The 27,131-nt window shown below is 41.5% G+C and overlaps 1 protein-coding gene across 2 annotated transcripts; it reads left to right on the top strand.

Annotated features, from left to right (window-relative positions):
• LOC141107711 (cytochrome P450 2H2-like) lies at window positions 1-26,841 on the top strand. 2 transcript variants are annotated; one of them, XM_073598631.1, is made up of 9 exons: window positions 1-234; window positions 2,151-2,313; window positions 8,922-9,075; window positions 11,114-11,270; window positions 16,708-16,884; window positions 18,552-18,693; window positions 21,066-21,253; window positions 23,923-24,064; window positions 26,561-26,841. In XM_073598631.1, the coding sequence occupies exons 1-9, from the start codon at window positions 55-57 to the stop codon at window positions 26,740-26,742; spliced, it is 1,485 nt and encodes a 494-aa protein (XP_073454732.1). In that variant the 5' UTR covers window positions 1-54; the 3' UTR covers window positions 26,743-26,841. The 2 variants fall into 2 exon arrangements, with proteins under 2 accessions (XP_073454732.1, XP_073454731.1); XM_073598630.1 differs by having other exon boundaries at window positions 2-234; window positions 8,922-9,071; window positions 11,110-11,270.
• Window positions 26,842-27,131: the final 290 nt, after the last annotated feature.

Genomic DNA, 27,131 nt, shown 5'->3' with positions numbered 1-27,131 from the left:
AAATAAATATAGCAGTTTGTGATTTGTAGACAGTACATAGAAGTTATTGTCAGGATGGCAGTGAACGTCGCAGCAACACTTCTCCTCGCTTCTGCGGTCACTCTTCTGATTTACCTCATTAAATGGTGGATGAATGTTAAGAAGAAAGACTTGCCACCAGGACCTACCCCTCTGCCATTTCTGGGGAATATTCTGCAGATTAGTACCACTGAAATGCCACAGTCTCTGGTGAAGGTAAGAATAATTATGCTGACAATTCTACAACAATGCACTCTTCTTGTATTCTAGGAAAAAGCTCTCAGAAATTTCAGGAAAAGGTACAACCCAAACTGCTACTTTTTTTAGTCTGAGTCACATTTATCCCAAAATGGTGGTGAAAACTCTAACAAAAAGCAAAAATCACTTCTATAGCTTAAGAAGACCCACAGAGTCTTGAAAAATTAATTGGGTGTTAATCTGCTTCTATAGGTTCCTGTTCAATAACCCCCCTATATGACCCCTGAATGGTCAATAAGGATGACAAACCTATAACAATAAGTGGTCAACAAGGAGACGTAGAAAGAAAAGTAGAGGGGGCAGGGGGTGAGCCATACAATTTTGGTCTCAATTTACCATACATAATACATTTCCCTGGGATTTGGTGAAAAGGGCTCATCTGGAAATAAATGCATGATATATAAAAGTGCCTGCTCCACAGTCCAGGAATCAGACTCCTATACAGGATATGCTAAATGCATATACACTATACTGTCAAAAGTATTGGGACACCTGCCTTTACATGCTTTCCGTGCTTAAATGGCATTCCAGTCTTAGTCCGTAGGGTTCAATATTGAGCTGGCCCTCCCTTTGCATCTATAACAGTTTTAACTCTTCTGGGAAGGCTGTCCACAAGATTTAGGAGTGTGTCTATGGGAATGTTTGACCATTCTTCAAGAAGCGCATTTGTGAGGTCAATCACTGATTCTGGACGAGAAGGCCTGATTCACAGTCTCCACTCTAATTCATCCCAAAGGTGTTCTATTGGGTTGAGGTCAGCACTCACTCATCCAAATCTTTATGGACCTTGCTTTGTGCACTCATGCGCAGTCATGTTGGAACAGGAAGGGACCATCCCCAAACTGTTCCCACAAAGTTGGGAGCATGAAATTGTCCAAAATACCTTGGTATGCTGACGCCTTAAGAGTTCCCTTCACTGGAACTAAGGGACCAAGTCAAGTTCCTCCACCCCATACTCGCTCATCTATTTATGGACCTTACTTTGTGCACTGGTCCAAATCATTTGGTGGATGGGGGATTTTGGTGTGGGGTTGTCTTTTCAGGGGTTGGGCTTGGCCCCTTAGTTCCAGTGAAGGGAACTTTTAAGGCATGAGTGAGTTTGGGGTGGAGGAACTTGACTGGCCTGCAAAAAGTCCTGACATCAACCCGATAGAACCCTTTTGGAATGAATTAGAGTGGAGACTGTGAGACAGGCCTTCTCGACCAACATCAGAGCCTAACCTCACAAATGCGCTTCTGTAAGAATGGTCAAATATTCCCATAGACACACTCCTAAACCTTGTGGACAGCCTTCCCAGGAGAGTTGAAGCTGTTATAGCTGCAAAGAGTGGGCCAACTAAATATTAAACCCTAAGGACTAAGACTGGGATGCCATTAAAGTTCATGTGTGTTTAAAGGCAGGTGTCTCAATACTTTTGACAATACAGTGTATTTTCTCATGGGAAGATTTTTGATTATTTTTTTTTTTTTTTTTAAATTCTTCCCTTGTCACTATACTTTTGAAGGCTGGTTATAGACTTTAGGGGCAGTCATGTGCAGGAACAGTCTGACAAGCCTCAGGTTAAAAGATCTTCACTGGGAAGCACTGTATACACTTTCTAAACAATAAAGGAAATGGAGCTCACAGAGATAATACCAAATCACAGAGTAGGCTGCATAGGAGAAAAAGATTGAGATGGGTCCTGGCACTTCAGTGATGTGAGCGAGGGCAGGCAGATATGTCACCATGCCTTGCTCATGGTGAAATATCTTCTTGCCTATGGTCAGCCTAAGACATCAAAGCAAATGTTTGCATATTGCCTGATCTATCTAACAGTCCCAGCTGTGCTTTAACCTGTACAACTCTGTTTGAAAACACAAATCTCTATCAACAGCTAGGTGAAAAGTACGGACCTGTTTATACAGTCTATCTTGCCACCAATCGAGCGGTCATGCTGATTGGCTACGATGCTGTGAAGGAGGCTCTGGTTGATCGCAGTGATGTGTTCAGTGACAGAGGGGATATGGATCTAACAGAATTATTCTTTAAGGACTTTGGTAAGATCCTAAAAACAAAATAATTATCCTAAATTGGTGTCATTTCTTTTCTCGTCAAATTTGTTTATAATTTTTTAAATATAACAAAGATTGACAAATTGAGTACATATAAGGATGGTGGTACTATATACAAATAGCAATAGAGCTAAACATATCAATTTATGAACAGGATGAGTTTATAATAATGTAATAAATGAAGTATTTTGTTGAAAGCATTATAAAATTCTATTCTATTCTATTGGTTCATTTTGCAAAAGCAGTAATAAGGAGATCAATCTAATAGGCATATATTAAAAACAGAAGAGATAATCTGTTTACAACTACCACACAATATGAAAAGAAAGGTAGAAAACAAAAAATAGGAGTAGGTAGAGGGAAGAGGGTAGAAAAAAGGGGGGAAGGGAATGGGGGGGGGTAACAAGTGGTGATGCGATCCAAATTGAATAGAAAGTATAGTCAAGGCAAAACTACCAAGGCAATAATAGTGAGTCATCAAAGTCTGGAGGTAAACAATGCTTAACCCAAGGAAGCCAGAGTTTCTCAAATTGACCGATTCGAGCTCTTTCGATTGCTTCCATTTTAGCACGAATAAGATCTTTATTAGTTCTGTGTATGGTTTCAGCTAGAATTAAATATTTCATTTTCCATGCCTTAGCAATGGTTTGTTTTGCGGCTGTTAGGAGCTGTAAAAGAAGGCAAACTTGATTCTGTGTGATCCCATCAGGTTTCAGGTTTAATAGGGCTGTAGCAGGATTGGGCTGTATAAGTGTATCAAAGATTTTGGAGGCTAATGCCGCATACACACAAGCGGAATGTCCGTCAGAAAAAGTCTGATGGGAGCTTTTCATCGTATATTCCGACCGTGTGGATGCCCAATCGGACTTTTTCCATCAGACGGACTTAGATAGAGAGCATGTTCTAAATTTTTCCGGCGGAACTAATTACTATCGGGAAACCCGCTCATCTATATGCTGTTACGCCGTACCAAAAATGGCGCATGCTCTGAAGCAAGTACGAGACGGAAGCGCTCGGTCTTTCTAGTGCTGTCATATTTGTTGTATGTCACCACGTTCTTGACGGTCAGACTTTGCTGTGACCATGTGTATGCAAGACAGCTTGAGAGGAATTCCATAGGGATTCCGTCGGAGAAACCTTCAGAGTTTATTCCAACAGCAAAACCGCTCGTGTGTACGCGGCATAAGTCAAAAACTGCCCTCCGGAATTTTTGGGAAATTGGGAAATCCCACCAAATATGAAGCTCCAGGGTAATCAGAAGCATATTTCGATATTCTAGCGGGGACAAAATACCAACGGGTTAGCACCTTAAAGTTAGTTTCCACAACAAACACATTAAAAGAAGCAGACTTAGTGGCAGACCATATACTAGACAATTCAGTAGCATTAAATGAGCGATTAAGGTCTAGTTCCCATTTGGAGACATATGAGGGGGGACAAGTGTAAGTACTAGCTAAAATGTGCTTATAGAGAAACAAAACAAGTCCTCTAGCATGAGGGTCAGAAATAGGCATCATTTCTTTTCATTAGATATTAACTTGTTTATATGTATGTTATTGATGCTTTAATCATTTAAAATCAATCCAAAGACAATCACTAAAACTAATAGTTGTAACGCAAAGGTAAGATTAAAGTTGTTAAAGGTGAAATCTATTCAAACATAAACATTTACATGGAAGCACACATGTGGAACCAAAAATTGTTATTGTTTTTGTGAGTGAGTACCTAGGCTATTACAAACAATTGCACGATCAAGTGATTAGGAATGCAGTATATAGAAAATTTGATTGTTGATGTGACCTCCCCCTTCTTTAGGGCTTAGGCAGAATCTTGTGATTAGATCCAGACTAAACCCAGAAGATTAACTGGCTTGGGAAGAGCTGGATTCATATCTACTGGTGCCATTTCTGCTAGCCAGCACGCATCAATGTGAATGCAGTTAATCCCAAGACAAATTATTAGTGTTGGTATTGGCTGTATACTTTTTTCCTAGCTAATAAAGGTTAATTGTGAATCACTTGATCATGTAACTGTTTGTTTTAGGTACACCTTACTACGCAACCACTAACTGTCCATTTGATAGACAGTATCCTCATCATCAGGTGTTGTGCTGCCTAGGACCCAAAAATGGTCCTCACACACCATTCTCCCCTCAAAGGTGTAGCTCATACAAGATACAAAGGAGTTAACCCTGACAAGAGGATTGCCCTCCTATACATTATCATAGAAAGGGACCTATTATACCGGGTGTCACAGAGGGCAGGGGAAACCATTGAGCAACTGGTGGTGCCCAAACCTTACAGCAAGTTGGTCTCAGAACAGTTCAGCAGATACACTCGTGGGGGACATTTAGGAGTTGAAAAGACCCAAGAAAGAATCATACAGAGGTTCTATTAGACTGGGAACACTAAGGATGTGTAAATGTACTGTTCTTCCTGTCTGGCATGTCAGATTACTGCCCCAATGCCACATTTACATAGTCCTTTGGTTTTCCTGCCCATCATTGATGTCCCTTTTGAGAGTATTGCCATGGATTTGGTTGGCCCCTTGCTGATGTCTGGTAGAGGGCACCAACAAAATTTGGTGATAATGGACTATGCCACCCATTATCCAGAAGCTATTCCTCTCTGAAACACCTCCGCCAAAACAATTACCAACAAGCTACAGTATTTCAGGTTTTCAGGCGTGTGGGCATTCCTAAAGAAGTACTGACCGACCAGGGCACCCTGTTTATCTTCAAAGTAAATAAAGCTTTACAAAATTCTGAAGGTGAGACAATTATGTACTTCCATGTATCACCCTCTAACAGACCGGTTAGTTGAAAGATTTAACAAAATATTAAAACATATACTGTATTAAGGAAGGCAGTCGATAAAGATGGAAAGAATTAGGATTGTCTACTACTTATTTAATGCTTGCTATCAGAGAGGTTCCCCAATCATCCACAGGGTTCTCTTCCTTTTTGTGCTACTATAGGGGAGGCACCCACAGGGATTATTGGACATTGCAAAAAAAACATGGGAGAGTAATGTCCCATACACACGGTCGGACATTGATCAGACATTCCTACAACAAAATCCTAGGATTTTTTCCGACGGATGTTGGCTCAAACTTGTCTTGCATACACACGGTCACACAAAATTGTCGGAAAATCCGATTATTCACGCGGTGACGTGAAACACGTACGTCGAGACTATAAAAGGGGCAGTAGCCAATAGCTTTCATCTCTTTATTTATTCTGAGCATGCGTGGCACTTTGTGCGTCGGATTTGTGTACACACGATCGGAAATTCCGACAACGGATTTTGTTGTCAGAAAATTTTATAGCCTGCTCTCAAACTTTGTGTGTCGGAAAATCTGATGGAAAATGTGTGATGGAGCCCACACACGGTCAGAATTTCCAACAACAAGGTCCTATCACACATTTTCTGTCGGAAAATCCGACCGTGTGTATGGGGCATAAGAGTTCCCCACATAGAAGTGTGATTGAACATGTAGCAAAAATGCAAGTCAAAATTGCGCAAGTGATGCCTAAAGTAAAGGACCATTTGGCTCAAGCCCAGTTGGGTCAGCAGAGGATTTACAATTGTGAGGCCCAGGTCTGCTCTTTTTAACGGGGTGATAGGGTGTTGGTCCCCAGTAAATTCGTTGCCAAATGGCAGGGTCCCTATGAAGCGTTGGAAAAAATAGATTACGTGAATTACAAAATTAGCCAGCCAGGAAGATGGAAACCTGAGCATATAAATTTGCTAAAACCATGAAAGGATAGGAGATCCTTGGTCACGGAGACTGTCCTACTTCTTGCTTCACCTAACTCGCTAATCCCTGAGGTCTGAATAGTGGAGATTGTCAAAAGCTCAGCAACAGGATGCTAGAGAATTTGTGCTCTGCAGTAAAGAAAATGTTTCAGAATTGCCACCTGGGATGTCTGGGATTGAACATGACATTATTACCCCACCAGGGGAAGGGGTCCAGTTGAAACTCTATGGAATTACAGAAGCCAGGCAGGAGGCAACTTGCCAAAAAGTAAAAAAAAATGCTTGAACTGGGGGTTATAGAGGAGTCAAATAGTGATTGGTCCAGCCCTATTGTGTTAGTGACCAAACCAGGTGGAAGTTGACGATTTTCGAATGACTTTTGCCACTTGAATAAGATAACTACGTTTGACACCTATCCCATGTCACACATGCACAAATTGATTGATCGCCTAAGGACAGCTCGGTATATGACGACATTGGACCTGACGAAAGGGTATTGGCAGATTCCTCTCTTGGAAAAAAATGTATTTGCAACTCCAGAGGGATCTTTCCAGTATTGGAGGATGCCTTTTGGGTTGCAGAATGCCATGTTTCAATGGGTAATGGATAAGACCCTTTGGCCACATCGAGCCTATGCTGCTGCGTACCTAGATGACATGATCATCCATAGTGAGGATTGGGACTCACATTTATCAAAGGTTCAGGCCGTGTTAGATTCTATCTGAAAAGCCGGGTTTACAGCCAATCCAAAAAATGTACCATTGGGCTAGAGAAGGCCATATATCTGGGGTATACCATTGGGTGAGGTATAATAAAGCCCCAGACAAAAATGTATACCCGGGAAAGAGTGCAACAATACTTAACCATTTGGGGCACCATCCCTTAGGGATATATTGCAACCAATCATATAATAATGGGCCTCTAATTTGTGCCTTGAAAAAGTGAACCACAGAATTAAAAAGTTAACAAATCTTTATTCCATCCTATTAAAAGCAACCAATATACAGCACTTATCATTGTAGAGGTCATTACATCAGACAATTGTCATGTGACAAGCATAGAAGTAAGTTGATGTCGAGGTTGACGCATTTTGCAGGATTCCCTGTTTCCTCAGGACCAACATGACCTCAATTGATCAATCTTGATCAACCAACATATTTTTGCAGAATGACCACAGAATGAAACTGTGATTTGATAGAGACCAAACATGCCAACTTTCCACTCTTCTCCACTCTTCCTTATGCAGGGCTTCCAGGACAGATCAGAGTGATTCTGATTGGTTAACACTGGCAGAGAGAATAATTCTGATCTATCCCAGAAGCCCTGCCGATATAAGAGGGAACAGAGCAGGAACTTCAAATCCCAGACTGCTACACTGACTGTGTGGGCACTGAGAGCTTATCACCCATGGTGGGCCTGGGAGGGTGTAAGGTGCTAGTTCATCTTTTCATATTTTTTTTAAGTGAACTAACATTATCAGTATATTTTCCTATTGTAGGAAGAACCCCATGGAAAGACATGACACAAGCTCCATGCTGATAATATCCTTGGTGGGATTCATGCAATACAGAAGGAATCAATAGGTCTTTCTTTAAAAACCACTTCCCGCCCGCCCACCGTCATATGACGTCCTGGGCTTTGGGCGGGTATATCTGAATGATGCCTGTAGTTACAGACATCATTCAGATCTTGACGGTTTCAGCCGGCGAATCTCTACACCATAGGAACGATCATAGTGGCCGTTCTGCCGCTTGATCGTTCCTATAGGAGGCGAGAGGGGACGTCCCCCCTCCCGCCGCCCTCTGGTGCTTGCTCCGACTCACCGATCGGTGAGGCGGAGAGTGGATCCGCCGGCGCCCGATGTAGATCATAGAGATTTCCGGCGGACCAGATGGTCGCCGGAGTCTCTATGATCGTCGGAGGCCGGGCGCGATGTTATGACATCACGCCCCGCCTCTCCATTCAAAAAAACAGCGCCGCTTCGGCTGGGAAGCGGCGATCATTTTATTTTTTTTTTTTATTTCAGGCTTCCCAGCCTAGTGGTGAGATATGGGGTCTTATTGACCCCCATATCTCACTATTAAGAGCACCTGACATGTCATATTGCTATTACAAGGGATGTTTACATTCCTTGTAATAGGAATAAAAGTGATCAATTTTTTTTTTTCAAAAAAGTGTCAAAATAAAAAAAAAAAAAAATTTTTAAAGCGCCGCTGTCCCCGTGTGCTCGCACACAGAAGCAAACGCATACGTAAGTCCCGCCCACATATGAAAACGGTGTTAAAACCATACATGTGAGGTATCACCGCGAACGTTGGAGCGAGAGCAATAATTTTGGCCCTAGACCTTCTCTGGAACTCAAAACATGTAACCAGTAAAAAAATTTCAAGCGTCGCCTATGGGGATTTTTAAGTACCGAACATTGGCGCCATTCCACGAGCGTGTGCAATTTTGAAGCGTGACATGTTAGGTATCTCTTTACTCGGCGTAACTTCATCTTTCACAAAATGCAAAAACATTGGGCTAACTTTACTGTTTTGTTTTTTTTTAAACACAAAACTGTTTTTTTCCCAAAAAAAAACACGTTCGAAAAATTCCTGCGCAAATACTGTGTGAGATAAAAAGTTACAACAATGGCCATTGTATTCTCTAGAGTCTTTGCTAAAAAAACATATATAATGTTTGGGGGTTCTATGTAATTTTCTAGCAAAAAAATGATGATTTTTACATGTAGGAGAGAAATGTCAGAATTGGCTCGGTAGGGAAGTGGTTAAAATGTTTGAGTTTTAAGGGGTCTGTAAGAGCAATATGTATAAAACTTTTCCCTTTTTTTAGGGGTCATCATGAGCAATGGAGAAAGATGGAAGACAATGCGTCGATTTTCCCTGACAACACTGAGAAATTTTGGGATGGGGAAGAGGAGTGTGGAAGAAAGGATCCAGGAGGAAGCTCGGTGTCTCAGGGACAGATTTATGAAGAGTAAAGGCAGGTGGAGATAATGCTGACTTAGCACTACATGGAATTATCCAGCCTATTATTAGAAAACTATACATTTTCTAACATCAATTCCATAGATCCCTACTGCTAGACAGGTGTGACAGTATGATCAGATATGTCAATGACTACCTGGATTATTTCTCATGGCACTTGATGTTTTATAAAAAAAAAAAAAGTCCTGAGCATTGAGGGGGGCTGTAATATGGGCTTCAATGATACCACTGAAATTTCAGAACGGACCTCAGCTGTGCTCCCTTGTGATGTGATGAGTGCAGTGCATCTCCTGATGTACACAAAAGGCAGCAAAATGACCAAATTGCCTAATGTACAAGAGGGTAGGGAAGTGATCAGGCTGTATAATCTTAAAGGACCTTTTGGAGAAAGCATTCTCATTTCCTAACTCACTCACTTACCTACTTGAAATAGAATTCCACAGAGGCATATAGTATGTCACCTATTCATGGAAAACATAGTAGTTAACAAAGTACTGTATATTACTAAACTATTTCAAACAACAATTTATTCTGTGCTATAGTTTATCTTTAAAACTAAATTTCATCCTTAAATTCAGTCTTACACAGTTGTACAAGCTCCTCTCCTGTACTGAAATTGCCTATTCAGATTTCACTGCACATTGTCAAGCTGTATCAAGTTAAGTAGAGCCCACTTCATTTACTGGCTGGAGGACAACATATCCTTTTCCTCCCCAGCCTTACTATCCCTGCCTGCCCCTTTATTTAATTGGATTTCAGTTCTTTTCATCAGAATTCCAGCATAACATGGCTAGGATCAGTGATTTTAGTAATGCTTAAATTTAAACATTAAAAATGTAAAACTCCATTAAATAACATGTCTGGGGGATACCCTGACCCTGCCTGTGAAGTATGTAAACAAAGTGGATAGATATTTCATTCAGCTATACCAGACCCTTATATTAGTTGAGGGACTGGTATAGATGTTAATGGGGGACCCATACACACAGAAAAATACAGGATGGGGTTCTCCCTTATTCATACAACATCCTTCAGGTCTGGTATGAATATTAAGGTTAAAACCCACACAAAAAAAAAGTGTGTGTTCCCCCAAAAAGCCCATATCAGACCTTTGTCCAAGCATGAAGCCTGGCAGGTCAGAAAAGCAGGGGCAAGTGTGCACACCCCTGCCGAACCATACCAGGCCACATGCCATCAACATGGGGGGACCCACCTGGAAAACACCTTGTCCACATGTTGAATGACAACCCTGGCCTAGTGGTTTTGGGAGTCTGTGCATGGGGAGCTTATCTGAATCTGGAAGCGCCATTTAGCAACAAAGGGGCAGCCCATCCCCAGATTAATGAATAAGGCATACATTCATAAAATAAATATAAACAGTAAAAGAAAAACATCTACGTCTTTTTGACAAATTCTTCAATTAAAAAAAATCACAAAAAGACCCATGATGTACATTCACCATCAATCACATTGTACAGTAATGTACAGTAGAGCCATGTCAATCATGATACCTGACCCTGGCTGACCTGCCATAGAAAAAAGCACCGCTCGCTGAAGCATGTCTTGTCCTGTTGATTCACTCTCACTGAATGACAGGTCTGGCGGCTGACAGCTCATAAATACAAAGGGGCAGGGTGGTCTCCCAGGTGAATTAATTGACAAAATATAGAGATGGCTATATTTGGTCAATGATGTCACTGGTCTACACCTAAAACTTATATGTGCCTAACTGGTATACCTTCGGGTGTTCATCTGAATGCCGAAAGAGCCAAAGTTCAGTCCAAGCTTGTGTTCGGACTGAACCTTCAGCTCATCTCTTATGCCAGACTAATTTTGTCTGAATGCCGAAAGAGCCAAAGTTCAGTCTGAGTTTGTGTTCGGAATGAACCTTCAACTCATCTCTTATGCCAGACTAATCTGTAATCTTTTAGTATTTTTCACCAAGGTCCTCATAGATTTGAAACGGTTTTCTAAATTATAGATACTGATGTTGGGGATAAAATAACTGATTGATTCTGCTTGTGTAATAACAGATAGACCAATAAACCCAATGCATCTGCTAAGATTGTCTGTCTCCAATATCATCTGCTCCATTGTTTTTGGAGAGAGATTCGACTATGAAGACAAAAAGTTCATGACCCTTCTGAAACTTATTCAAGAAGTTGTAACTCTGCTGAATTCACGATTGGGCCAGGTAAATATTTATATTGTGTAAGATTGTAGGTGTATGCACACTATACAGTGTTTTATATATATATATATATATATATATATATATATATATATATATATATATATACACATACAGTGCCTTGAAAAAGTATTCATACCCCTTGAAATTTTCCACATTTTGTCATGTTACCAAAAACGTAAATGTATTCCATTGGGAATGTATATGATAAACCAACACAAAGTGGCATACAATTGTGAAGTGGAAGGAGAATAAACAAATGGTTTTCAATTTTTTTTTACAAATAAATACCGTATCTGAAAAGTGTGGCATGCAATTGTATTCTGCCCCCTTTACTCTGATACCCCAACTAAAATTTTGTGGATCCAATTGCCTTCAGAAGTCACCTAATTAGTAAATAGAGTTCACCTGTGTGTAATTTAATCACACTATAAATACAGCTGTTATGTGAAACCCTCAGAGATTTGTTAGAGAACTTTAGTGAACAAACAGCATCACAAAGGCCAAGGAACACACCAGACAGGTCAGGGATGAAGTTGTGGAGAAGTTTAAAGCAGGGTTAGGTTCTAAAAAAATATCCCAAGCTTTGAACATCTCACGGAGCACTGTTCAATCCATCATCTGAAAATAGAAAGAGTATGGCACCTACCAAGACATGGTCGTCCACCTAAACTGACAGGTCAGGCAAGAGGAGCATTAATCTGAGAAGCAGCCAAGAAGCCCATGGTAACTCTGGAGGAGTTGCAGAGATCCACAGCTCAGTGGAGAGAATCTGTCCACAGGACAACTATTAGTCGTACACTCCACAATGGCCTTTATGGAAGAGTGGCAAGAAAAAATCCATTGTTGAAAGAAAGCCATAAGAAGTCATGTTTTCAGTTTGCAAGAAGCCATGTGGGGTACACAGTAAACATGTGGAAGAAGGTGCTCTGGTCAGATAAGACCTAAAATGAACTTTTTGGCCCAAAAGCAAAATGCTATGAGTGGCGGAAAACTAACACTGCACATCACCCTGAATGCACCATCCCCACTGTGAAACATGGTGGTGACAGCATCATGTTGTGGGGATGCTGTTCTTCAGCAGGGACAGGGAAGCTGGTCAGAGTTGATGGGAAGGTGGATGGAGCCAAATACAGGGCAATCTTAGAAGAAAACCTGTCTGCTTGAGACTGGGGCGGAGGTTCACATTTCAGCAGGACAATGACCTTAAACATACAGCCAGAGCTACAATGGGATGGTTTAGATCAAAGCATATTCATGTGTTAAAATGGCTAAGTCAAAGTCCAGACCTAAATTCAATTGAGAATTTGTGGCAAGACTTGAAAATTGCTGTTCACGGATTCTCTCCATCTAATCTGACAGAGCTTGAGCTATTTTGCAGAGAAGAATGGGCAAAAATGTCACTTTCTAGATGTGCAAAGCTGGTAGAGACATACCCAAAAAGACTTGCAGCTGTAATTGCAGCAAAAGGGGGTTCTACAAATTATTGACTCAGGGGGCTGAATACAAATGTACGCCTCATTTTTCAGATTTTTATTTGTAAAAAAAATTGAAAACCATTTATAATTTTTCTTCCACTTCACAATTATGTGCCACTTTGTATTGGTCTATCACATAAAATCCCAATAAAAATCATGTGCATTTTTGATTGTAACATGACAAAACATGTCAAGGGGTATGAATACTTTTTCAAGGCACTGTATATTTATATATATTTCCTAATTGGAAGATTTACCCTTACCTCCTGTTACAGTGACAATGAAAATATTATAGATTTCACATCATGTTCTGAGATAATGGCTACCAGAAGCAATAGAGAGGTTTTTTTTTAGGACGTGAAACAATAGACGATCCATTCAATCTAATAAACGGGGAAAGAAGTGTCGAGAGGAGTAAACCTGTCATATGACTTTGATAGGTCATGTGACAGGCCTCACCTTTGCTGAGTGATCTCTATAGCGTTATGCAGAGAACAGTCCGTATGGCACTGCAGGCTTCACATTTCATTCATTCATTCATTTTAAGTGAGAAACATAAATGCATACAGAGTGGACATCATGCAGAAAGCAGTATCCCCACCCTGTTTTAACCACTTGCTTACTGGGCACTTAAACCCCCCTCCTGTCCAGACCAATGTTCAGCTTTCAGCGCTGATGCATTTTGAATGACAATTGCACGGTCATACAACACTGTACCCAAATGAAATTTTTTTATCATTTTTTTCCCACAAATAGAGCTTTCTTTTGGTGGTATTTGATCACCTCTGCGGTTTTTATTTTTTGTTAAAAATACTTAAAAAGACTGAATTTTTAAAAAATATATATATTTTGTTATTATTTGTTATAAAAATTTGCAAACGGGTCATTTTTCTTCTTCATTGATGTACGCTGATGAGGCAGCACTGATGGGCACCGATAGGTGACAGTGATGGGCACTGATGGGTGGCAGTGATGGGCACTGATGGGTGGCAGTGATGGGCACTGATGGGTGGCAATAATGGGCACTGATCGGCACTGGTTGGTTACAGTGATAGGCAGCACTGATAGGTGACACTGATTGGCACCACTGGTGGGCATTGATAGGTGGCACTGATGGGCATTGATAGGTGGCACTGGTGGGCACTGTGGGCACTGACAGGTGGCACTGGCAGGGGGTACTGGTGGGCACAGATGAGGCAGAATTGCCTCTTCCCCTTCAGGACCGATGTCCCTTGCACATAAGCTGGTGATCGGCTTCTTTTTCTCCTCATGCTGTCAGCGTGAGGAGAAAAAAAAGATGATTACCGAGCATTTTTAGTTTACATCATGTGATCAGCTGTCATTGGCTGACAGCTGATCACGTGGTAAGAGGCCAGGATCGGCCCCTTACTCGGATCTGTCATCACCCAAGTGTCAGTGACTCGGTGATCACAGCACGCGTGGGGAGTGTGCAAAGGGGAGGACATCATATGATGGCCTCCCAGAAATTTAGGTCCGCACTGTGGCCGTCATTCAGCTATAGCACATACGCCAAGTGGTTAAAAGGGACCTGCCAAGACTTTTTTAAACTTCAGTCACACAAACAAGACATTTGAGGCCCAGCACTGGTTAGAGTTGTTTTTCAAATGATTAGCAATCATTAGCAAAAGGTTAGCAATTGACAGGAAATCTCTGAATTTCAGAAACGTGTTTTGGTGAAGTTCAGTACATTCAGTACTTTTACAATGTACAGGAGATACTCAATTACCGTATTTATCGGCGTATAACACGCGCCGGTGTATAACACGCACCCCAAGTTTAGGAGGGAATTTTAAGGAAAAAACTTACATTTAAATGCCCATCAATGCAGCCTCATCAGTGTCCATCTGTAGCCTTGTCAGTGTCCAGTGCCTTGTCCCCCATTGCAGCATTGTCCCCCATTGCAGCATTGTCCCCCATTGCAGCCTTGTCCCCCATTGCAGCCTTGTCAGTGTCCATCTGTAATCTTGTCCTCCATTGCAGCCTTGTCAGTGTCCATCTGTAATCTTGTCCTCCATTGCAGCCTTGTCAGTGTCCATCTGTAATCTTGTCCTCCATTGCAGCCTTGTCAGTGTCCATCTGTAGCCTTGCCCTTCGTTTGCAAAAATCTGTCGTTTGAAAATGGCACCGCCGTTCTCGGCGGCTCTCGGTCGTTCTCGGCGGCTTTCAGACGCACTCAGCTTTCGGTGGCTCACGCAGGACTGCGAGAGCCGCCGAGAGTGGCCGAAAGCGGGCGAAAGCCGCCGAGAATGACCGAAAGTCTCCGAGAGCGGCCGAGAATGGCCGAGAGCCGCGGAGAGCCGCCAAAAGGCTCACAATCGGCGGGGGATCGGCGTACAACATGCACACACGATTTTCCCCTGATTTTAAGGGGAAAAAAGTGTGTGTTATATGCCGATAAATACGGTATATTTTGAGAGACTGGATTTCACAATTTTATATACGCTATTATACCAAAAGTATTGGGACACCTGCCTTTACACACACATGAACTTTAATGGCATCCCAGTCTTCGTCCGTAGGGTTCAATATTAAGTTAGCTCACCCTTTGCAGCTATAACAGCTTCAACTCCTCTGGGAAGGCTGTCCACAAGGTTACAGAGTGTGTCTTTTGGAATGTTTGACCATTCTTCCAGAAGCGCATTTGTGAGGTTCAGGCACTGATGTGGACCAGACAGCCTGGCTCGCAGTCTCTGCCCCAATCCATCCCAAAGGTGTTCTATCGGGTTGAGGTCAGGACTCTGTGCAGGCCAGTAAAGTTCCTCCACCCCAAACTCGCTCATCCATGTCTATATGGACCTTGCTTTGTGCACTGGTCCAAATCATTTGGGGGAGGGGAGATTATGGTGTGGGGTTGTTTTTCAGGGGTTGGGCTTGGCCCCTTAGTTCCAGTGAAGGGAACTCTTTACGCATCAGCATACCAAGGCATTTTGGACAATTTCATGCTCCCAACTTTGTGCGAACAGTTTGGGTATGGCCCCTTCCTGTTCCAACATGACTGTGCACCCGTGAACAAAGCAAGGTCCATAAAGACATGGATGAGCGAGTTTTGGTTGGAGGAACTTGACTGGCTTGCACAGAGTCCCGACCTCAACCGGATAGAACACCTTTGGGATGATTTAGAGCAGAAACTGCGAGCCAGGCCTTCTCGTCCAAATCAGTGCCTGACCTCACAAATGCGCTTCTGGAAGAATGGTTAAACATTCCCATAGACACACTCCTTAACCTTGTGGACAGGCATCCCAGAGGAGTTGAAGCTGTTATAGCTGCAAAGGGTGGGCAACTCAATATTGAACCCTACGGACTAATACCCAGTACACACAGTCCGACTTTGTTCGGACATTCCGACAACAAAATCCTAGGATTTTTTCCGACGGATGTTGGCTCAAACTTGTCTTGCATACACACGGTCACACAAAGTTGTTGGAAAATCCGATCGTTCTGAACGCGGTGACATAAAACACGTACGTCGGGACTATAAACGGGGCAGTGGCCAATAGCTTTCATCCCTTTATTTATTCTGAGCATGCGTGACACTTTGTCCGTCAGATTTGTGTACACACGATCGGAATTTCCGACAACGGATATTGTTGTCGTAAAATTTTATATCCTGCTCTCAAACTTTGTGGGTCGGAAAATCCGATGGAAAATGTGTGATGGAGCCTACACACCGTCGGAATTTCCAACAACAAGGTCCTATCACACATTTTCCGTCGGAAAATCCGACCGTGTGTACGGGGCATAAGACTGGGGTGCCATTAAAGTTCATGTGCGTGTAAAGGCAGGATTCCCAATACTTTTGGTAATATAGTGTATATTGTAATATGATTAATGGTATTTACCATATGTTTATTTAGTTGTGCTTCACTATATATGTATATATTATGTATAGATATTGGAGGTCATTGGATGTTATTATATATGCAATTAAAATTTTGTTTCAGCTTCTTAATCTGTTCCCAACCTTAATGAGCCATGTCCCTGGCCCCCATCGGAAACTTTTTCTAAATTTTGAAAAGCTTAAAGAGTTTGTGGTAGAAATGGTGGAAGCTCACAAGGAGACATTGGATGAGAATTGCATTCGTGACTTTATAGATTGCTTCCTCATAAAAATGGAAGAGGTAGGTTTGATTTCAATTCTTGGTCTAGAATCGAATGCAAGAAATGTTTTAAAGAGATATTTTAGTATTTACTGTTTAGCTTGTAAGAAGTACAAAAGTGGCAACCATATTGTAACATATACATACAGTGGCTTTGTGTTACATTCTATGTAGTTAAAAGGTACGCCTGGCAAGTACGCTGATCGATTAATAATACATGTGAGCTCTAGTAAAAAAGTCATGCTTAGTCCATTTCCTTTGCCAAATGGCACCTGTCCAAACTCCTAGGAAGGGGCAAGAAGCTGGAGGGAGGAGTTTCTTTCAACTCTGATGCTTCACCAATACGCAGAAGGAAAAAAACCAGTATGAGCTAAGGTGGGAAACCTAAGATTAGTGGTGACTTCATTGGATTGTGAAACAGGGCTTTTTTTCATCTGGAACTTGGTGAAACTCAGTTCCACCACCTTCGGGTCTGGCCTGCTGCTCCCTGCTCATCACTATCACTTCTAAATACATAAGTCCAGCTTCTGTGTTCACAAGTGGCAGCTTGTCTCCCAATGGCTCCCACAGATATGATCTCCTGAGCCACTCCCACTAAGTGCAGGATGGGGAGAAGGGAGATGCAGGTGCCCGGTATGCAGTGCAGATCCTGGCACCCCCCACTGGATGATCTCCCTGCAAATGAGGAGGCAGAGCCACCTACAGTGTGCAGGGGGGTGCTACAACCGGCTGGGTGCTTCAGCACAACACAGCAACACAAGTAAGATATGTGGAAGATGGTGGAGCTTTTAAGGAGGGAGGGCAGTGGAAGGGGAGTTGCATACAGAGGTCAGAGCTAAAGAGGGGTGAACGTGAGATGTGGATGGGGGATGCAGAGGTAAGCAGCTGTGGAAAAAGGCTGAACTCTGCACTCTGTGTGTAGTGCACCCCTAAGTTTTTCACTCTGTATGCAGTGCACCTCTGAATTCTACTATGTACATAGCACCCCCTGAACTCTTCAAGTAGAAGCAGCTCTGAACTCTGCATTCTGTAACACCCTAATTAATAGAAAGGTGCAGCGCTAAATCAATAAAATAACCATAGAGAAATATATAATAGCTAAATCACAAAGGAAGCACAGAAAATGTCCAATAAAAATGTCCAAATATGAAGAAATGAATCCACCAGGAATGTGATGATCACAGCAAACAAATGTGACTGATACTGGAACCCTTCACCATAAACCGAATGGCCTCTCACCTGGTCCCAAAGATCAATCAGGCAATCTCATGAAAGTCAGCAGATAGCAAGGATCTTTAAGGCAAGGGAATGTTTGGAGGGATTGTTTGGAGGGATTTGATCGTTTGACCCTGGTGTTCAGCTGCTTTAGTTATTTTTGTGTCATATGGGAATGTTTGGAGGGATTTGATCGTTTGACCCTGGTGTTCAGCTGCTTTAGTTATTTTTGTGTCATATGTGCGCTGATATACTTTTTTACATTCTGTAACACCCCCCCAGGAACTCTGCAGTCTGTATGTAATGCACTCCCGGTATAAGACCCTTCCACTATTGGCGAAATTGTGTGCGTGGAGGGAGGGGGGTTTTAGGGGGTCATCTACTGTTTCTGCACCTATTTTCTGAGAAAAAAAAGCCCTGGCTAGACATATGTCCCATTTAGATGCTACAATGACTCTGAAAATATTTTTCAGGAAAAGAACAACCCAAAAACAGAATTTCATCGGGATAATTTATTAGGAACGGTAATTGACCTGTTCTTTGCTGGGACGGAAACTACAAGTGTAACATTGAGATATGCCTTCTTGATACTACTCAAATACCCTGAAATACAAGGTAATGTTGTCTTTCCCTACCAGAATAATAAGGATGATTGCCACTTGTTGACTATTTTAAAGGTACACTCCTGGCTAAATTGAAAAAGTAAATTTTGAGATGCAAACAGGGAGTACAACCAGTCTGCTGAGTAAGAGACAGTTTTTACAGGTTTTTAAAAGATTCAGTTTAATGCATATTTTCAGAAAATAAGGCCTTACGGGTTCATGCCGGCTTTTGTGGATGCAATCAGCCCAATCGATTCAGGAAGCTGGCGGTGTGGAAAGCCTTTATGGGTTGACAATAGGGCAGCAAAGTGACTGTGTAGTGCAGACATTAGAAAATGCAGACAGTAGAAAGGAAACACTCTAGAACATGTTGTTTTTGGTAATCAACAACACCACCCATACCACACACAGAGCTCCCCGGATTCCTTGCACAACATGCACACTGAATACACAGCTCCCTTGCCATTTTACTGCCTGCGCATTGTTACAAAGTCAATTTGGCACTCTAATGTCAACCCACCTAAAGGCTTTCCACATACCACTGCCAGTCTCCTGGGTTGATTTGGGTCAATTCCATCCACAAAAGCTGACACAGACCTGTAAGTCCTTGATCTCCGAAAATATGCATTGAATTAAAATTAACTCCTCCACTGCCAGTTCTTTTGCTGTCAATTGCCATTCTTCAATCACTTGAATTACTTGAATAGTTCCATTGCTTTTGATTTTATTTGGGAGATCTGTGTTTTCCCTCAATGTCCTCTCTGAAAAAAGAGGGTAACCCTTTGATTACCAAACCCTTTTACTGCCTATTACTATCCTAACCTGAGAAACTGTGCTTAGCACTGGAACTGTCTTTTATTGCTCTGTTTGATTAATTCACACAGGGGTTCCTAACCAGTGTATATTCTTAAAACTGCTACAGTATTTTAATCACCACCCCTAAAAAGCTTCATAAAGCACCAGATGCACCAGTGTGCTAATTTTAGCAAGTGTTTTAACAGGTTTTTGTGCGTTGTAATGGGGGGAATGAAAAATTTGCTTGGAGCAGGTCAAATGCAAATCAGAAGGAGGTTAATTGCAGGTCAGTTGCACCTGTCAATGCCCTCTGATGCCATCAACACAAGCCCAACACAGATCTTAATTCAGTTTTTCATCTAGATATTGCTGGACTACGCCAGCCCACATTACTCTCTGTAATCTGGTGATCCTGGAACTCACACTGCTCAATGCAACAGGAGATAGAAATGTTTCCCAAAGCCACCAATCAGTTTCAAACCTGTTCTTGAAGTTGAAATGTGATTTGCAATGCTGTAACTATAGTCATAGCAGCCCATGCGGCAGTTATGGGACTCAAGGGTGGTAAGGAGGCCCCACTAAGGTTGTTGTCTGATGTCTCCATTTCAAAATTCCAGACATTGCTAAGTGTGACTTATAGAAATCGCAGAGGGAGGATTCCATTAAAGTTTTGCCCCCATGAAATCTACAGTAGTTATGTCCCTAATGGCTGGTGGTGCAAGTAGCAGAAAGAGGAAGTTTTCACAGCACAAGCTTCTAGAAGGATGTTTCAAATAGCTCCTCTATGGAACTGTGTGTGCAGCAAATAATTACTTAGATGCCATATTAGGGTAAACTGAGGGAACTTTATGTTATAGCAGGTCTAGGAAACAGGTATGGGACCACTCTTATATTTTCACTAGCTGGTGGAGCACTGGAGAAGATACAGCAAGCACTTACAGCACTGGGATTTGGGTTTTAAACACCAGTAGAATATTAGATGTAGAAAATCACAGGTGGAATTCACACCCATAAAAGAGACACAGCGAGTGGAATGGTTCACTGATTGAACATTTTCAATACACTATTACCTAATAGTGTTGTTTGGACTTTTCATCACTGGACATTTACTGTATTTATTTAGGATCACTGGATTTTATTGGAGTTTTTTTTTATGAGTATTAGTACTTTATTTAAATAGTTCATTTCGTCTCACTTTTTGGATGTGTATATAGTATTTTTCATTGCACACACTGGTATATCACAGCAGCGCAGCACTCTTTATTTATATAAATGTTTTTGCTTAGCCTTATGTAGTGGAAAAAGCATGACCTCCATTGATCCTGTTTAATCCAAATGTGAAATCTGGCACAATTTGCTCAGCATGGGAAAAACAATCTACAGTTTAGAAATACTCTACAGCTTTATTGTATGATATCACCCTTGGGGTCTTATTCATGTTAGTAAGCTTTGCTACATTTTTCAGCATATGACAAAACACATAGTAACATTTACACATTGGAAATAATTTGTAATCGCACAAAAATAAATAATTACAGATTTGGCAGCATCTAATATTTTTTCATGCTCTTTTCTTTCTGTGTGCTTCAGAGAGGATCCATAAAGAGATTGACAATGTAATAGGCAGAGATCGCTGTCCATCAATGGAGGACAAGAGTAGGATGCCATATACAGAAGCTGCCATTCACGAGATCCAGAGATTTGCTGATATTGTACCAGCAGGACTACTCCATGCAGCCAGCAGGGACACTATGTTTAGAGGATATCACATTCCGAAGGTGCTCTTCAAGATGATCTGAGATGTCTCTGTGTTCTATCTATCTATCTATCTATCTATCTATCTATCTATCTATCTATCTATCTATCTATCTGATTTAATCAGGCCTACGTCTTGAGGTAGATAGGCAGGTATCTTCTTTAGAATGACAGGTCAGGATGTAGAATATCTTCCTACCCTCTTATGAATTATTCCAGTGTCAGGACCCACCGTGACACTCGGCCAGCACTAACAATAGTTCACCCTGTCCTGTGATCCTATTCTGTGTTTCATACCAGAGTGAAGGATCAGCTACGCTTACAGCAAAACCTTTTAAAAAGTTGGAAAACCTCCCTATGCAATAGTAGGTGATTCTATGTACCAGAAGCACCTGTTATCATGTACTCACTGTTATGAAATTAACCAATAATTGAGAGCTATATTTTGAATTATGCATCTTCACTTGTAATTATTGAGCAACCTATAGACACCCTAAGGCTGTCCATAGGCTGTCCTCAGGGGCAAAAAAATCATAACGAGTGATACACAGGTACTATAGACTTGTAAAGCTGCCAGACTGTGCTTACGTTGCATATCTTTCATGTAGACATAAGTTTATTTATTGCAATTTTATTTGCGCAAGTCAGAGTCATGATGGAATTAGTCTACTCAGGAAAAAAATTCAGCAACTCAGATTTGCTCTTCTCCCTGTAAGTGGAGTGCAGTGTGGTGTGGAGGCAATAATTCACACAGTCACGTGCAATGAAAAACTTGTATTGAAACTTTACAAAACTTTACAAAAAGCTCAGTGGAAAGGCTGCCCAACTAGGTGCACTCAGGATTTCCAGTAATGTCAAGAGAGCAGGGTTCAGCAGGGTTCAGCCAGATTGACAGCATCTGTTAAGAGAGCAGAAAGGCCATCTTGTGCCCAAGTGGGATGATGTCCAAAGGAGATGCGACCCTACACTTTTCTCATCAGGAACCTTTGCTTACTGCTAGTGCTGTCCCAAACAGGTAGGGCACCTGTTTGGGACAGCACAAGATGGCTGCCAGAGTCATATGGGGTAGCAGCATCATACCAGATTGCTTCCCCAGAAACCCAGAAAATCACAGAGGAACTGTGTTCCTCTTGACTTCCTCTCAAGCTACAAGGCCGTTGTGGATGAGCACCACCTGCAGTGGAAAAAGTAGACTGAGCCTGCCTACAACTCAAATTCATTAACTCAGTAAGCTACAAAAGCTGACTTCTGGCACAGGAAGACTCCTCACCCTTTGTGTGGCATTACTACTATAATAGGGAAATAGTATGATTTGGTATGAAGCTAGAGCCTCAGTAAGAGTATACAAGGGTTAGAACTTCTATCAAGATTTTTTATTGCTGTCTGTGTCTCCGCTTGGAAGATTTTATACTGGTGAGCACTATAACTAGGACTAGGACTAAATTGAGGGAAAAAATATTGTTGTCAGCTGGCACTGGGTTAGGAAAACAGAGAAAAGTTTCCAATAGGAACACTTGTTCTTGAGACACATGTATAAGAGCGGATTACCCTTTATTTGGATAGAGATCTTGACTTACTTCTTGTTTTGTCTCAAGGCAGGATTTAATAGGGAGGTTTTCTCAATGGAACCCAGACAGAAAAAAAAATCTTTCAATTCACACACTGGGGATGCGGAATAACCATGTAACATGGTGTTAGGATGCTACTGTTATGCATCAGGGAGGATGTCAGTTGCAGTTCTTGCAGGCACAGTTGGATGTCCCTGTTCTCCTTAATTTTGCCCTTGTGGAATTTTGTATGTCCCCTTGTATGTTGGAGTCCTGCCCATGGATTGCTAAGGATCCTCAGGGGAAAGTCAGGGTAGTAGTGAGTGGAGACCAAAGGGAGTGCAACTGCTATTTCCACCAAAGCTATAGACTAGACGAGAGCCTGTGATCAAATTGTGGGTGATGTAGCCCTCCCACTAATGCTAAGGACCAGGCCCTTGTAAAAGATGTAACAACTTGAGAAGTTCTGTACGGTTATGGGAACTGTTGTGCTCTGCACTGTTGAGATATTATGTAATATGCTTTCCTGTAAGAAAGCCTCTCTGATGATGTACCTGTTGAACAAACCTTAAAGCAAATGTTCTTCTCTGCAAATGAATATGCTGCACTGATGTCCCATAGATGTAGCCCACTGGTAGCCCATTGGTGTAGCCAATACCTTGCGGACAGTAACATTTATAAGCTGATTTTGGTCAGCAGTGAGTGGTGGTTTAATAATGAAGGGTCCATCCAAGGCAGTGGCCAGGAAAGCTCTATTAGGCACAGGGGCCCACCATCTGGGAACCCTTGTTTCATGGGACCCGAGTGCTGGATAGGATTCTCCTAGGGACTAAACCTGGAACCACAAAGTAGACAAGGCCTCAAGAAACAACATTTATTTGCGACTCTTGATCAGGCCTAGTACTGATGCAGCATGAAATCTGAGTGTGCGAAGAGCTGGCAGGGCATAGTTGGAGTCTTGGCTTACTGGCCCTGAAAAGCTGTTCCATAGACTGCAGTCTGCATTCCTGCTACGCCCTTTAATACTTCCCTCATTTCAATATGGTATGATCCAAGTACATTAGTATTTTTTTTTGTAGTTTATTAACAATACATTCTTTTTTTAATCTGTTTCTCGTTAACTAAGTGATTTTTTTTTTCTCTAGGGAACTTTGGTGTTTCCAATCCTAACTTCAGTCCTAAAGGACCCCAAACAGTTCAAAAATCCTGACAAATTTGACCCTGGACATTTCCTTAATGAGAATGGCACCTTTAAGAAGAGTGATGCCTTTATGCCATTTTCAGCAGGTACCAACAAGTATAGCTAATCATTTTTAGATGTACAGTGAGTTCTTAATTTAAACCATGGTTGTGTTCCATCCGGAATACAGGCTCAGTTCACAAAACTAACACACCAAGATAAGAATCTTTATTTTCAAAAAGTGACAGTTATTTTTAGCTTCGACCCAATGGGATCTAATTATTACTTGGTTAAAGTAAAGATCCTCATCCTTAAAACTTTGTGATTTGAATTGCATGTGTATTTATTTCGAACCTTACATAAATGAAAGAATTGTGTCTGTAGAAAATACATATGTATTTTTCTTTAACCACTTCAGCCCCGGAAGATTTGGCTGCTCAATGACCAGGCCATTTTTTGCGATACGGCACTGCGTCGCTTTAACTGACAATTGCACGGTCGTGCGATGTTGTACCAAAACAAAATTTAAGTCCTTTTTTTCCAACAAATAGAGCTTTCTTTTGGTGGTATTTGATTATCTCTGCGGTTTTTATTTTTTGCGCTATAAACAAAAAAAGAGCGTCAATTTTGAAAAAAAACACAATATTTTCTACTTTTTGCTATAATAAATATCCCCAATTTTTTTTTAAAAAAAGCTAATTTTTTCCTCAGTTTAGGCCGATATGTATTCTTCTACATATTTTTGGTAATAAAAATTGCAATAAGCGTATATTGATTGGTTTGCGTCTACAAAATAGGGGAAAGATTTATGGCATTTTTATTATTATTATTTTTTTTACTAGAGTTGGCGGCGATCAGTGATTTTTTTCGGGATTGCGACATTATGGCGGACAGATCAGACACTTTTGACACATTTTTTGGACCATTGGCATTTATACAGCAATCAGTGCTATAACAATGCACTGATTACTGTGTAAATGTCACTGGCAGGGAAGGGGTTAACAGTAGGGGCGATCAAGGGGTTAACTGTGTTACCTAGGGAGTTATGCTAACTGGGGGGGTGGGACTGCCTGGGTGAGTAGAACGATCGTTGTTCATACTTAGTATGAACAACAGATCGCTCTCCTCACCCCTGACAACACGGAGATCTGTCTGTTTACATTGACAGATCTCCGTTCTGTCTCTGTGTGAAGCGATCGCGGGTGTCCGGCGGTCATCATGACTGCCGGGCACGCTCATTGACTCCGGCGCTGCGCCCCCTAGTGGTCAAAAGGCGAGCCAACATACAGCTACGACGGTTCGCCCAGGGGAGCCAACCTGCCACAGTGTAACTGTGGCGGCTGGTTGGGAAGGGGTTAAAGTGAAAGTTCAACTGAAAAGTTAACTACCTATTTGAAACCTATAAAATAATTGTTTTACTTGCCAAAATATTTACTATTGTCTACAGTCCGTCTTGGGATTTGTGCACCCCTGCCATGTTATTTACTGTAGCTATAAATTGATGTCACTATTCTGGACCTACAACTCTGCATCTCTTATGTCACTTTGCTACTCCCGCTCATTTGACTTTTAAAAATTGACACTACTCTGTTGAGGTTCTCAGTGTGCTTTCAACTTTCTATAAGTTTGCCTGAACACCTTCCCCAGCAGCCTCCTATGAAATATGTTAGAATAATTAGCTTACATTGTTGGCATTCCTACTCTCAGCATCCACAGGTGAATACACAGTTGAAATACATAGATTAAAGTTCCATATTATTCTCCTAACACTTCTTAAATCCATGCACTTATGGTCACCAATAGTGCTCTCATACCAGTATTAACCAGTACCAATACCCTATAGTTGAAACAAAGATTTTTTTTTTATAAATATGCCTTTCCTCTACTCCAGAGACCCTCAATAGAGCTAAATCCTGGAACAAGGAGAGGTGATTGTAATGGAATGTAAACAGCACCTTCCCGTGTTCTTCCAATCCTCTAACTTTACCATTTCAAGTCCCAGTCTTTGCACTCCATGTCTCATCAAACAGTATGATGCTCAGGGTTTTATCAGTTACAGTCCTATTTATGTCAACAGTTAATGGGTAAGGCTTAGACAGAGGCAAGCTTTAGAAAATGGGTCCTGGAGGTACCTTTAATTTGTGCAAACCGTAAAATTGGCTATGAAGGTAATTGTTATTTACACACTCTGCATATATACAATATACTGACCTTGCCATAAAAAAGTTACCCTTTGAATAATGCCTAATCCAGCATTGGAATAATAATTGATCAAATTCTGCTAGTGCTTAGAGCACAAAGGGAAGGGGGCACCATAGGGTTTTTTCCGCTAGCTATCATACCCATAAAGGACAAGTGCATTTTAAAACAAAGCATTGCAGCCCTATAAACTTTTATGCAGCTTGTCTACCTTTGTCTTCAGACTGAAGGTTTATAAGATTTATAGAGCAATCAAAAATCCTGAATATCTTATAAGTTAAGAAATAGAGGGTTCCAGGATGGGCACCATTGCTGGATTGTGCAGAAGGCATCAGTTGCCCCTAAACTGGTCCTAGTCTAAGCTTTTAGTAGTAGTTTTTGATATTTTTTTTCTTCTTTCCCAGGAAAACGTATGTGTATGGGCGAGGGTCTGGCTCGCATGGAACTCTTCCTCTTTTTTACAACCATTCTGCAAAGATTTACTCTGAAACCCACCGTTGACAGAAAGAACATAGACATTAATCCAGAGCCCAACAGCAATGCTTCCAGACCTCGCGAATACGAGATGTTAGCTGTGCCTCGCTGAGGAACCATTGTATATTATGGTGTTATTGGATATCTTGTTGCTGTTTTAGGTGCACCTATCATTTTACAATTTGTAAATAAAAATATTACATCTTGTGGACTTCTATTGTTCTCTCTATAAATTTCTATAAACAAAAAGTACCTGAGTGCTAGCACCTGCTGGGTTCCTGAATTTATTTCAAACCAGGGACATCATTTAACTAGAATGTGTCTGTTCACCACATGATTGTGTAAGATTACTCTCAGAAAACATTGTTGTAGGCTCAGCTAGGCCTGGGAATAGTATGTTAATAGTTCAGTATTATCCACTTGCCGACTGCCCCATAGCAGATTTACTGCTACAGGGCGGCCGTTCTGTGCAGATTCACGTATATACAGTATATGTGATTC

This window comes from Aquarana catesbeiana, linkage group LG09, assembly GCF_042186555.1.
Source record: "Aquarana catesbeiana isolate 2022-GZ linkage group LG09, ASM4218655v1, whole genome shotgun sequence".
NCBI classification, from domain to species: domain Eukaryota; kingdom Metazoa; phylum Chordata; class Amphibia; order Anura; family Ranidae; genus Aquarana; species Aquarana catesbeiana.
Note: the sequence above shows the minus strand (reverse complement) of the source record. Positions and strands in the feature narration are given on the sequence as shown.

Bases quoted from the DNA above. Each gene is read 5' to 3' on its own strand.
- LOC141107711 (XM_073598631.1), top strand. From the start codon at position 55: ATGGCAGTGAACGTCGCAGCAACACTTCTCCTCGCTTCTGCGGTCACT. The intron at 2,314-8,921 runs GTAAGATCCTAA...CCCTTTTTTTAG, and splicing joins ATTATTCTTTAAGGACTTTG to GGGTCATCATGAGCAATGGA. The intron at 21,254-23,922 runs GTGCTCTTCAAG...TTTTTTCTCTAG, and splicing joins GAGGATATCACATTCCGAAG to GGAACTTTGGTGTTTCCAAT.